At 44.4% G+C, this 14,052-nt stretch overlaps 1 protein-coding gene across 1 annotated transcript; it reads right to left on the bottom strand.

The window, feature by feature from the left end:
* Positions 1-7,462: 7,462 nt before the first annotated feature.
* Positions 7,463-12,527, bottom strand: SEM1 (SEM1 26S proteasome subunit). Its single transcript, XM_073582086.1, has 3 exons — positions 12,342-12,527; positions 8,265-8,358; positions 7,463-7,569 (listed from the first exon to the last, which is right to left on the bottom strand). The coding sequence occupies exons 1-3, from the start codon at positions 12,418-12,420 to the stop codon at positions 7,527-7,529; spliced, it is 216 nt and encodes a 71-aa protein (XP_073438187.1). The 5' UTR covers positions 12,421-12,527; the 3' UTR covers positions 7,463-7,526.
* Positions 12,528-14,052: the final 1,525 nt, after the last annotated feature.

Genomic DNA, 14,052 nt, shown 5'->3' with positions numbered 1-14,052 from the left:
CACGGCAAACCTGTTACTGCTCTCATAAAAGGGATACTTTTAGAGTAGCTTGTTAAAAAAGACATGGTTTTCATTTTCCAAACAATAAACCTCCACAAAAAAAGGAATAATTTTTTGACCACTGGTTGTGAAAAAGCCATGGCTTCTTTTTGTATAAACACAGGAATAGCAGGAATCTGCCTTAAAATAAGGGACCATTTTGGAACGTTATTTAATTTTAAAAAGCAGAAAACGTCCGTCACCACAGTGTGCTATTAAACAGGCTGCTGGTTACTACCAGTTACCATCTGTTTATATGGTGAGATAACTTGTACATTACTAAGGCTGTTGTTTATGGCACAGGGGTTGGATACAGTCCTAGGAGACCTCAGAGTGTTACACGTCCTTTCAAGCCAATTAGAGGCTTTGCAATACCTTCAATTCACTGTGAATCCACTTTATTTTGAAAAAAATTCTTTGAACCTGGCAGATTCCACCACAATCCTTCATGATTCTAATGCTATTTGATATCTCGCTTTCATACATTTTCTCATGTTGGGTGATGTAAACAATGGTGTTTATCCTCACAAATATTACAGTAAGAAAAGCTCAGACGCCTCTGTCAGATATGTCAGTGTTTGCACCACACTTAGCCATCCCCAGGGCAGAAATGTTAAACATGTGAACCTGCCTAGGTGTCAGAGGGAAGCTTTCATCTTTTCTCTAATCAATGACTGTAGAACAAGCTGAACTTTACAAGCGCCAAACAATGGCTGGAGCGCGGCCGCTCCACATTCCTCATGGCTAATACATTTTTTCTTTGTTCCACTGACAAAAAAAAAGATGACCCTCAGGGCCAGTAAATGACCTACAGTGGGACTTCAAAAATGGGTCCTGCACATTGTCTGTGCCGACAGATGACGTCACAAGCATCTCAACCACATTGTGATCCTATCTGGTCTCATAGCCATCACGTTTGAGACTGACCGACCGATCACAATCCTATTGTTCTGAATCTATTTTCTCATATCTGTCTTTCTATTATCATTCTATAGTCCATCCGTCTAGCTATGCATTAGACCATCTGTCTACCTATCCGTCCAACTACCTATTCACCTATGTCATCATCAATCTGTTCATTTTTCATCATTCTTTCTTAGTAAAAGTTTTTTATTGCTTTTTTTCTTTACGCTAGATTTTTTTTCAACCCTCGTAATATTTTTTAGCTTTGCTTGACAATCTGTGCCTGATTTTCATTAGCCAGATATTTTCGGGTTAATTTATCATTTGAGACTTTTTGAAATGCTGCAAAATTTTTTACATGATTGTGTTTCATTCATCTTTTTTTTTTTTACACTTAAAACATTTTAAAGCTAAGTGAAACGGTGGTGTGACATTTCACTCGAAAGAGTACAATAGAAGCAAACAAAAGTTTTTGCATAGGCGCTACTGATGAACGAACGTGCTGGGATAAGGTGTTATCTGAGCATGCTCATGTGCTAACCGAGTGTTTTCGGCGAGCTCGAAAAATATGTTCGAGACCCCTCGGCTGCGTGTCTCGTGGCTGTTCGACAGTCGCAACACATGCAGGGATTGTCTAACAAACAAGTAAGCCTTGCCTGTGTTGCAGCTGTCAAAAAGCCACGAGACATGCAGCAGCGGGAACTCGAACATATTATTCGAGCACCTCAAAGACACTCGGCTAGCACAGGAGAATGCGCAAATGACAACTTATCCGAGCACGTTTGCGCATCACTAATATGCATCAAGTCCCAAGAGGAAGACCAGCAACTCAATGGCTTGATACTATCAAGATAATGGCAGAGAAGACCCTGGTGGACCTATCTAGGCTGCAAAAGATCCACCTTCCTACAGAGCATCCATCCCAAAAAGTCCCATGATGGAAGTCCCAAGAGGAAGACCAGCAACTCGATGGCTTTATACTATCAAGATAAAGCCGGAGAAGACCCTGGTGGACCTATCTAGCCTGCACAAGATCCATCTTCCTACAGAGCGTTCATCCATCAAGTCCCATGATGGAAGTCCCAAGAGGAAGACTAGCATCCCGATGGCATGATGCTATCAAGATGACACCGGCGATGTCCCTAGTGGACCTATCTAGGCTGCACAAGATCCATCTTCCTACAGAGCATTCATCCATCATGTCCCATGATGGAAGTCCCAAGAAAAAGACCAGTAACCCGATAGCATGATACTATCAAAATAAAACCAGAGAAGACCCTGGTGGACCTATCTAGCCTGCACAAGATCCATCTTTCTACAGAGCGCTCATCCATCAAGTCCCGTGATGGAAGTCCCAAGAGGAAGACTAGCATCCCGATGGCATACTATCAAAATAAAACCAGAGAAGACCCTGGAGGACCTATCTAGGCTGCACAAGAACCATCTTCCTACAGAGCATTCATCAAGCCGCCATGGCTCGAGATCGAGCTGAAGGTCTTTAAAATATGAAAAATAATCTTTGTGACTGTTCTGTCCTCTGTGAACAGCCTGAATGTTCGGACTCATGTTCCTGTTTCACATTTCACCCTGGTGCAGTCTCCCGATTCTCGTATACACCGTATACTGACAGATGGTGGATATCTGAGCTATGGAAGCAGGTAAACCGGAGGGACGTAACCAAATACAAACACAGCTGGGCCACTCACACCGAGGGCGCTGCACCGATCCGCACAACTCAGGAAGACGATGCAGGACTGAGGACATTTTAATGTTTTTCGTTGGTATTTTTGATTTTCTGTGTGTTTTCAGGTATTTTTTAAACCCTACAGTTTAGAAAAAAAGAAAGCTCCAGTACGTGATTAATGACAGGTCCCAAATTTATCTTGGCCAAGCGCACGTAACACCTCAGAAGGTGTCAGTCACTGCCGAAGGAGAGCGGTAAATGACAGCCAAGGAGGCTTCACATGCAGGCATTTTTTTCACATTTTAGGTTTTGGATTCCTTATGTTTTTTCCTCCCAAACACTGAATGCACTACATGTGTTTTTTTGTCGGTAAAGGAAAGAAAACACCACCAAAAAAAACCCGCTTGTGTGCGAACATACAAAAAAATGTGTATAAAAGAAAACAAAAATGCATGTGGATAAAAAAAAGACAAAATAAAATGCTTTTTCACAAACTAGAAAGCTCCTGGAAAAAAAAGGCTTAACCAGATTTATTTAAATTTTCTTTTTTTCTAAAACCAGTGCAATTCTTTCCAGACTGTATCTGGTAATGGCAGCTTTCTGGGGCTACACTGGGAAATGTGATCAAAGATATTTGTGCAACTTGTACCTTGAGAGAATTTTGGAGCTTCAATGTGGTTAAAACTCAAAACAAAAACAAAATGTCCAAACCACAGGCAAGTAACAAGAAATGTGAACGTTGTGCCTGTCGGGACGATATTACTACTGAAACTAGTGATGAGCGAACATGCTCGGGTGCTAACCGAGTGTCTTCGGCATGCTCGAAAAATATGTTCAAGTCCCCAGGGCTGCATGTTGAGCACGCTGGAGTCACTCAGTTAGCACCCGAGCATGCTCAGATAACACCTTATCCCAGCATGTTCGCTCATCACTAGAATCAAGCTTTGAAAACACATGCAAATTATTCAGAAAGTCCCCTCTTTGACCCCGCTGGCATTCTCTCTCCGCAGCTTCATCAGGTCTTCACTTGGAAAGGCTACCAAAAGCCTTGAAAGAGTTCCCAGAGCTTGTCGGCTGCTTTACCTTCACTCTGCGTCCAACTCATCCAAAATTATCTCAATTGCATTGAGGTCGGAGACTGTAGAGGCCGTGTCCTCTGATGCAGCCTCCTTCTTAGTCACATAGGTCTTATATGGCCTGAAGACGTTTCGGGTCATTGTCCTGTTGCAACACAAGTGATAGTTCCACTAAGTGGGATGGCGGCTGCTGCACAATGCTGTGGTAGCTATGGTGGATAATGTGCCATGAATGTGGAATAAATGCTTCAGGTTATCTTCAAGGTTCTAGCAATTTTCCGAGATTGACTGACCTTCAGGTCTTGAAGTATTGATGGACTTAGTTGATTGGTTCTTGCCATAGTCTGGCTTAGGCCAGAGTCACATTAGTGTGAGAGCATCGGATGCGATATACTGATGACACTCGACTCCTTGCACTGCTGCGAGCGTGATCCGAGTGTCAGTGCTCCGATCCGCTCGTATCAGAATCGCGCATGGCTGCAGAAGAGACGGAAAAAGTAATTTCTCTATCTCCTCTGCTGCGGGCGTCCAAGGGAATTGCACTGCACTCGGGTGACATCTGAGTGCCAATGTTTCTCCTGCACCCATAGACTTGTATGGGTGCGATCTGAATTTTACATGCTGTGGTTTTTTTTTTTAATCCGATCAGAGCTGAATAACAAATCCGCAGGGGAGCACACAATCATAGAATATTGGTCCGAATGCAATCTGATTTTTTATCAGATCCTATTCGTCTGATTTATTTTGCAAGTGTGAACGAACCATTAGAACAGTTGTGGAATTGGGCTTAGCGCTACATGGAGCTGTGCGCCATCACGGCCTCCTCAAAACACATCTGATGGCCACAAGCAGTTTCTGAAGACCGGTGGTTCCAAAAATGACCCCTTGACGAGGAGGCGACCTGTTCACTGGAAGCCATTCCAGGCTGATGAGATAACGCAAAGGGGTGTAAAGCTGTCATCAGAGTAAAGGGGGACGGGGACTGTGAAGAATCGAATATTTCCATACACCAGTCTGCCCCCAATGCACTTCCAGCCTCATTAGCATATCGTTCTCAGCGCTGGAGCAATGCCTCGGAGTCATTCATCACCTTCTATGTATTCTGTAAGTGGATAAAGAAGCCGATTCCTTTTCACAAGCTCTTTTCCTACACATAAACCTACAATGCCAGCACTCACTGTAACTTTTGCATTCTGTTCATGAACCAGGAAGCCCAGACTGAACACTATAAGGTCCTATCGCAGAGTTTTGCTGCTGGAAAAATCATTACCACGTAATTCAGATACATCCGTCATCTCTCATGTAAATGTCAGTATACACTGCAATCCTTGAATTCTCTTTGTGAACCAGGAAGCACAGGATGAACATGACAGGAGCAAGGTATGCACAAGGTTTTTTTTTTCCTAGTTTTCCATCACCCATTTAGTTATCCCTGTAGACGCCTCCTATGTGCAATCCCCCGCACGTTTGCAGCTTTGGCAGGGAACTGCATTGTGTTTTGTGCCCGGCTCCTGCACGCTGTTTAACTGAGCTGCGATCATAGCAACATTTGTAAATGCGCACAATTAGGCACAGCGGTGCCAGGGCAGCCGCCTAATGAGGGGAAACGACGGTCCGGCTCACAATCCGGCTTTTATCCACCTGTCTACATTGTATTCTGTGCACATCCAATCTTCCTCCCATCCTCCGATAAATTAGATATTTTATTTTTCCATCTTTAACCCCGCTGAGCTAAACGGCGGTGGGACCAATTCAGGTTTCATTAGTTAGCCGGCATCGGCGCCATCTCTTCAGGAATCGCTAACAGCAATCACACGGAGCATGACCACAAGGGCTGAATACAGAGCGGCCGCATAGGTTAGAGCCGTCGGCATAAAGGAGAGAGACCCCATCCGGAGTTCCCATATATCTACTCTGTAATGGAGGTTATGGACGAGGGTAATTGAAGTGCGGATTGGGGGGTATGTGTTCCAAAAAAAAAAGAAAAAACCCATTGGCCATAATTTCATTGCAAAACGTGGCCCCATCCCTCTCTCCCCGGGGTCTGTAGACGGTTCTCTTAGCTCCTTGCTAGCACTGCTGTGGCTGGGAACTTGTCAGGCGACACACGTAGGTTTCTCCGTCGAGATGAAGGTTCGGCAGGAGGGTGGGGTTTTTTTTTTTTTTTTCCTTTTTCCTGATAAAAATTCACAAAGCTGAAACCATACATCCCCGTATTGCAACTTAACGTATTACAGAGTCCTCATTGGCTTATCTGTGTAGTGTATAGGGTGCTGGGTCCTACAGATACTTTGTAGCCACTATGGCTTATAGGGGGAACCCAAAATTTCCTAAGGGTCATATAAAAATGGGCCATCTATACCAGACAACTTTCTGAACACATGGATCTCATATTAGACCCTAGAATTGAGTAAGAAAAAAAGAAAAAAAAAAAAAAAAAATCAGGAAAAAAAAAAAAATCAAAGCCCAGCGCTACGACAATGCATTCATCAATCCGGACCTGCTAACCAGAAGCGCTGGTAACCCCAGCAGGTAGGACGAGGCCCGCAGGGCACTGGTGCGGCTGCTATGGGTTACAGACTTGGCTGCTGGATCAGGATTCTGCAAATCTTTTTGCTTAACCATACCAGATTCCCATCTTGTCTCACTTTTTGGTTTTGGGGGTCTTAGTTTGGGACTCCCACCGATCTATGTAATGAAAGGGCATCAGCACTGACTGAGCAGTTTCACTGTATAGTGAAAATCTTGGTGCAGCAGGGAATCACAAGGGTCACAGAGCTAAATCTATGCTGGAACCTCTTTATTCTCAGAATGGTGGGCACCAGAGGTTGGAACACAACTGATCAAAGTGATGGCATATCCTAAGCAATAACCCATCACTTTACAAGACGAGAAGACCTCAAGTTTTCCGCACAAATAGGACTGCACTGTGGGAGCTTAACGATGGGATCTCATGCGGCAAACAACCCCATTCAGACGTACGGGACAGATCTGGGGGACGACAACTACAACTCATCTGATCGGTCTAACAGCAAGGGTGGAGCACAAAAACGGAGCCCTGGATCTGAATGGAATCAATCAACACAATCTGAAACACTCTGTGCTGCTGGGGACAGTTTCCACTGAAACCTCTGTCTCCTTTTACCTTATCCAGTTCTCTGCTTATTACATGCAAGTTTGTTCTTACCGTTAAAATCGGACAAATTGCTAACTTTCTGAAAAACTCTGTGCTGCTGTGGTGCGAACTGCTTCGGCTATGTAATTATTATCCTGTTTGCATCGTTATCTCTCCTGACTCGTGCAGCACACGGGTGGTCGGATCACTACCTCTCTATGAAATAAACATACTTCCCTTCTGAAATAATCTGTGCTGCTGTGACTGTTACTTGCATTATGAAACTCAGTTATCACATACTGTCCTCAGGTGATTTCCCTATAGAAGATCACCATATATTATTCCTAAAACACTTTGTTCTGCTGGTGCATTATGAGGGAGGTGGTGGCCTCTCCCATCAACTCTTCGTTTATAACTCGTCTTCATTCCCTATTTCACAATAAGACGCGGTCCCTGTCCTTACTAACATCATAGAAGTGCACGGGGGTCACTGCCCTACACACGGTCACAACACTCCATCCCTGCTGCTGCTTCCATTGTAGCTATACATGTACATGCGTCTTCATGCAATCTCTAAGGTATCACGCACCGTGCCCTGGTGGCAGTGGACACCGCCATTTATTGCGGAGGGACAGCGAACGAATCTAACGGCAAAAAGTATTTATTGTAAAAACAAAGAATAATTAACAAAGGTCCGCGTTCCTCCTAGCTACGCCGTCTCCATCTTGTATCCTTGTTTCTCTAGTTCAGCTCTGAAAAACAGAAATTTTCAAGATGTAAGAGGTATGACTGAGCATAAAGAGGAGCGAGAGCAGAAACCAAATCATGAAGAGGTTTTCGGAATATCTGACTTTCTGCCCCTTCCCCAACTATTAGTTGTGGCTCAGTGACTACTGCCTAGCCAAAAGGAACCAGGAAACCGTGCTAAAAGTGGCTGTACCACAATTACTGCTTATGTACAGATTAGGTCTGATCACGAGTATGCAGGGGGGAGAGGGCGGGGGTCGTCCCTGTGGGTGAGCCCAAAAGGGATCCAATAGATTTTACTTTAATTTATGCCCCCCACCCCAAAAAAAAAAAAAAATGACGTTAAACTCTGATCCGATGGCCCTGTGAATCTTTTAGCTCATCTTTGGGTTTGAACAACCCCCCACACAAAACGTTATCCAGAGGGTTTGTTACAATGTACCAGAGCAGGTGAAATGCTCCAGTGGATGGACAACTGAAGATAATCCTCAGCGGTGGCAACTTTCAGTCTCTGAGTGAGAACAAGTATGTTCTGTTTCATTGACAGAAAGCAGAGATCCTGAAAGTGGTCCGAAATTGATATACCAAAAATGTTAAGTTGCAGGTCTCTTATAATTTAAACTTTTTAGACTTGTATACTATCAGTCACAGGACGGACAACGATCACCAATAATATCCAAAAGATCTTGTGTTTTGTTACCTTAACTGATTGGAAAAGTCATCTTCTACATTGTCATCGTCCCAGTTATCTTCCCAAACGTGAGCATCCTCATCTTCGTCACAGCCGGTCCATTCTGTGGAGAAATCAATACAGGAGGATCAGGGATCACTTGCTGATAGCTGGAGGTCTGACCAATGGGACCCCCTGAAAAAGAATGGAGCTGAGGTTACATTGGCTCCATTCATTGCAAGGCTGAAACATTTCATGTCTATAGAACACGTGGGCCCAGAAGATCTCACACAATGTCAGCGTGGCCTTCGCTCCGTGACAATAAATTATAGACTATAAGCATTAGATGACTTTACTATCATAATGTCTGTTATTCATTTCCGGAGGTGAAACCAGAGACAATAGTTTATTTAGGGATTATTGGGGAGGTGACGCTGAGAGGTGGGGAGCGCACAGTCACCGACCTGTCACTCACAGATCGGCGGATACAAGTGTGGCTAGCAGCGTGCTATTTCTCATCTTTTCTATAGGGGTGGAGGACAAAATCATCCAAACAGTGGGTGTTATGCGCGAGAACGACGTAAAAGCAAAGAAAAATGGAAAAAAAATCCAGTTTTATTTTTTTCCCCCATTTTTCAGGTCATTATATGATAAAGTGAATTGTGTCGTTCAAGACTAACTTATATCGGCAAAAAAGAAAGTGTGGACGGAAAAATAAAGAATTATGGATCTTCCAAGGCGAAAAGGAAAAAAAATGAATGTATTGCCTATCTCTTGGATGGAATAACATCAAATTAGTAGATCAGAGCAGAATTAAGGGTGAAAGGCACAAGCAGCAACACCTCGGTCTTTACTACAATGTGTGCTTCTGTTATTTAAAGGGGTTGTCCATCTCTGGGGACAATTTTTTTTTTTTTTTTTTATAAGTGCACATATTTGGGGTTAAAAATATTTTTTGCAATTGGGTTCCAAGAAAAATTACTGTGCATCATCTTTGGCTTTGTATCTCTGCACGTACAACTTTGATGTGGCCTGTGGTAAAAAAAATAAGAGGAGCACATAAAAAGACATAAGCGAGTGAGCTCACTGGTGGATTCCAATTACGTACTCATTTAAAGGGGTTATCCGGGACTTCATTTTTTTCCCCCTGTGGGACTAATAGTTGCCAACTACATGCTTATTCTGCCATGAGACGATCTCTCTCGGATCAGAGCAGCCACAGGCCGTTTATGCGGGCGATTCTCCTGCTTCCTGTGACACCCCATCAACAGAGCAGTTCTATCTCTTCTGCTGTCTGTGGGACATCATTGCCAACATGATGATGATTGACGGCTGGCTCACTGCTGTGATACACAGAAACGGTATTCAATCAACATGACGTTGGCAGTAACGACCCAGAAAAGAGTGGAAGAGAAGGAACTGCTGGGTCGAAGGGGCATCGCAGGAGGCAGGAGCGGTCCGTGACTGCTGTAAGGGCAGCAGTCAAGTAGTTAGCAACTACCTACTGATAAGTGCTTAGCCCTAAAGAAAAAGAAGAGTCCTGGATAACCCCTTTAACCCATTCTGCAGCCATCAATAGAAAAATTAAATTGTGCAAATTTTTTTTACTGAAACTAATTTATTTCCCTTCCAGTATCCTCACAACCCCATCCAGCAGGGAACGTCATGTAACCGTTGCGGCCAATCAGTGGTTGTCAACTGGTGAAAGATGTCAGGACTTGCCAGCTAGAAGAGGAAGAGAGAAGAAGGCAGGGGGACACAAGCATCTGTGTGGAGGAATGGCAGTGGGTCTGCTACCCGAGTATCTCTTTATTTTTTTTTATTCTAAAAACACCATAGGGTCATTTTGAAAGTTGAAGAAGAAGAAAAAGAAGAAAAAGAAGAAAAAGAAGAAAAAGAAGAAAAAGAAGAAAAAGAAGAAAAAGAAGAAAAAGAAGAAGACAATCCCTTTAATACCAAGTGTTCTCTGACACCAGAGCTCAGTTGCCAACTTCAGTGATTGACTACAGCGGTTATGTGTGCTGTAGTCACGATGTCCCCGCTGCAGCCAAAATACAATCTAGAGCAATAGCAGGGAGCCAATGCTGGATCCAGGGAGGGCGAGTGCTGTAGCTTTGGGAGCGCTTACTTGAAAGTGGAAAACCCACTTTAAACTGGGCTAAGACCGTAAGATTCCTGCCCATAACCAGTGCCGATCCTCAATGCAACAAGACGACCTGTAACTATGACAGGTTTCTGTGACAGCACCCAGAAAAAGACGTGAAATCCCAAAGTCTTTGTAGTGCAACCTCCAGCTTCAAACGATCGCATCTCCGCCTAGAAGCGGTATAATATAAAACCGTGTTCACTTCTTAAACCACTTAAATGGAATGTCAGCAGGTTTTGCTATGTAATCTGACAACAGCATGATGTAGGGACAGAGACCCTGATTCCAGTGATGTATCACTTTCCAGTGTCCATAAAATCACTGTTTTATCAGCAGATCACTACAGGACTAGGTGCCTTGTGCCTCTTGGTCCAACCATTCCCCCAGCACTGATTAGCAGCTTTCTGTCAATATACATCGTACAGAGAACAGCCAATCAGTGGTGTGGGATTGTCAAAATGACAGTAAGCAGCCAGTAAGTAACATCGCTAAAATCAGTGTCTCTACACCTACATCATGCTGACAACCGGCTGACAGATTCCCTTTAAAGACACAGCCAATTTTCATGTTGCGCTGTTTTTTTTTCCTTCTTCTAGGAGCCATAACTTATTTCTTTTTCTGCCCACGTAACCATAAAAAGAGCTAGTTTGCTTTTTTTTTTGCGGGATGAGTTGTTCTTTTGAATGACACCATTCATCTTACAATATCCTGTACTGAAGAAAGGGAAGAAAAGTTCTGCCATTGTTTTTATTGCAGCTCTATAGAGGTGACACTAATATAACGGTCCCCGGTCTCATACTAACCTGCCACCATCTTCACCTTCTATGGCCACCATCCTGTCGGTCTCCTGCAGTTTGCGACTTGCCGGTTGCTCCAACGATTGCTGGAGGAGCCGGAGGTCACACCTCAGTGTAAGTCTACGAGATCCTTGTTCTGTGTCTCCCCGACTTTGACACAGAGTTTGTGTCCGTAGCTTCCGATTTCCTGTTCAGTCAGAAGTTGAAGTCACAAGGTGGCGGGACCGAAGCAGCGCCGGGATCAGCGTGTGGAGAGTATAATATTAGGTGCACGGATCTTACATTATTAGCATCACTCCAACACTGAAATAACAGACCGCTGGAGGGGGGCTTCAACCATAAAATGCTGAGACCCAACACTTTTTTTCTGTAGAGGGGGGGGGTTTGTTTTGGGGGGTGGCCAGCTGATGTTCCCATTGATGCCATTTTGGGGTTCACAAACTTATTATTGCAATTTCTGGAAAAACGGCCATTGGGACGGCTTCATTTCTCATCACGGTGTTTACTTTATGGGAGGGATCATTTTCTTTTCTGACTTTTTACAGATGGGGGCGACACCGAACAGGATTGTTTTGGGATGCGGATAAGTGCAAGGGGGCGACTCACATTTATATATTTATTATTTTTTTTACTTTTTATCTTATTCCTTTCGGGGACTTGTGATCATTTCATCGCTCGCACTATGTTTTTGTTACCACCATATACCGCAGCGCTTTACAGACATCATCGCTGTCCCCATCGGGGCTCACAATCTACATTCCCTATCACTAGGTCTCTGGAGTGTGGGAGGAAACCGGAGAACCCCACATAAATACTGGGAGAACCTACAGACTCTGTGCAGATGTCGTTCTTGGTGGGATCATCGGTGATCATCACGGTGCTGCTGACTGCGACCCATCGACACCCCAAAACTATATGGGGGAGCGACGGGCGGCTGCAGGATGGCACTATGATCCAGCCCTCATACACTGCATTGCTGGTGGGTGACAGGGCAGCCTGGTACTTGTAGTCCCACCTCAGAAACAGGTGCTTGGACTGCTGTGTAGTACGAGGTGCATGAAGGGGTTAATCCAGGTGCGCCTAAGCTGTGAGGAGAACCCCCTCCATCCTCCTGAGTCACCCCAGGCCTCAACCTCACGCCAGCCCTCCGCCTCTGGTCCTCACCTTCGGTAGGAAACTCTTCAAACTCGTCGTCCTCCTCCAGGAGACCCAGGTCCACTTGGGGTTTCTTCTCGGTGCTCATCCCGGACAAACAAGACCGGACTCTCACAACACTCACACGCCGGCGGCGCCTCAGTCTGTCTGTACCAGTCAGCCGGAAACGGAAATGCCTGTGACACGCATGCGCAGAACTGACTGGCGGAAGCGTCTGCGCGCACTCGACATACTGCGCATGCGTGGAACCAGAAGGCGGCGCGCTTGGTGTTGGAACGCATACGTCATCATGAGTCAAACTGCTGTTGCTAAGCAACCAGGGTGTACACTCAGCTAGTATGGAGACCAAGGAGGACGGGAGTGGGAGTCGCTGCTTCTGAGAAACACCGTGTCATCTGCCCATAGACAACCAGCAGAGGGAGGATTTTATTTTTCACTGGTTGCTATTGGTGACAGCAATTTTCTCACGTTTCAAGTCTTCAGTGACAAAAGATCAAATGCAATGATGTCGTTACAGTCGCAAATCAACTAAATCTAAGTTCAGTTTGAGCCTCCGCCTCATATCACAGCAGGATCAGAGTAGGGGTAGTGTGTAACCATGGAAACACATAGCGCTGCACAGGAGCTGTAAACCCAAAACGACAGGAGCAAATAAAAGCAAAGACGAGCGCTCGAGTCTAAATGTTTGTAATTGCAGATGTTTTCCACCAGAATCGTTCATCCATTAAATGAAAAAGCTGCAGACGGACGCGGGTCCGTGATGGCCCAAATTCCATCTTTCGCCTTTTTTTTTATCATCTTTTTTGTTTTGTGTTTTGTGGTATTCATTAACTTTTTTGGCACAAAATTCTTCAAAATGGCGTACACAGTTCATGGATTTGGCACAAAACCAAAAATTCTCTTTATTTTTGTCTTTAGTCATTTAGACTTTTTAGCTCCAAAAGTTTCATGTCTGGTTAAAAACGACACAAAACTTGGAACACAAATTCCAGGTGTACATAAAACCATTCCGGATGGAGAATGATGAATTAGCTGACAACACGTGGAAAGCTCAAACCCTGTCCACAGTGACAGCCATAAAAAAAACGGGCAAACGAGGTGCACTATGGCGTCATGGCGTCAGCTGTATGGAGCGGGCTCTGGAGCACAGATGAATCACACAACGTCGTGCTATACATGTCGCATCTCTAACAGAAGTAAGCAAAAAAAAAACACCGAAATTACCGTTTGGGCACGTCAACCAGAAAATGCCGTAATGATCAAAATGTCACATGCATCCCAAAGCCCACTAAGCAAAAAGACCCGTCACACCGCTCCAGGGTTTTCACCACGTGACATTTTTTTGGTTAACTCAATAGTATCATTCACAACCTCAACTCGTCCCGCCAAAAAATCAAGTCCTTACCTTATGCGTCTATGTCGATGAAGAAAGCTTTTAGAAGAAGAGGTAAAAATTAAAATGCAAAAAAAAAAAAAAAATGTCTGGGTCATTAATGGGTGTTCTGAGAAATGACTTTGGACCCTTATCCAGAGAATAAGATATATCGTGCTGATCGCTCAGGCTCTGACTGCTCGGACCCCCGGAGATCCCCAGAATACTACACTTCCGCTTGCATTTATTGGACCTGGTAGAAATAAATGAGCTTTGCACTTGTATTTTTTCCAAAAGCCCCATAGACAATGAGTGGAGCGGAGGTTAAGTATGCACGCCCCTGGTCCG

Source organism: Dendrobates tinctorius, unplaced genomic scaffold (assembly GCF_039654945.1).
Source record: "Dendrobates tinctorius isolate UK_male_01 unplaced genomic scaffold, ASM3965494v1 ptg000070l, whole genome shotgun sequence".
NCBI classification, from domain to species: domain Eukaryota; kingdom Metazoa; phylum Chordata; class Amphibia; order Anura; family Dendrobatidae; genus Dendrobates; species Dendrobates tinctorius.
Note: the sequence above shows the minus strand (reverse complement) of the source record. Positions and strands in the feature narration are given on the sequence as shown.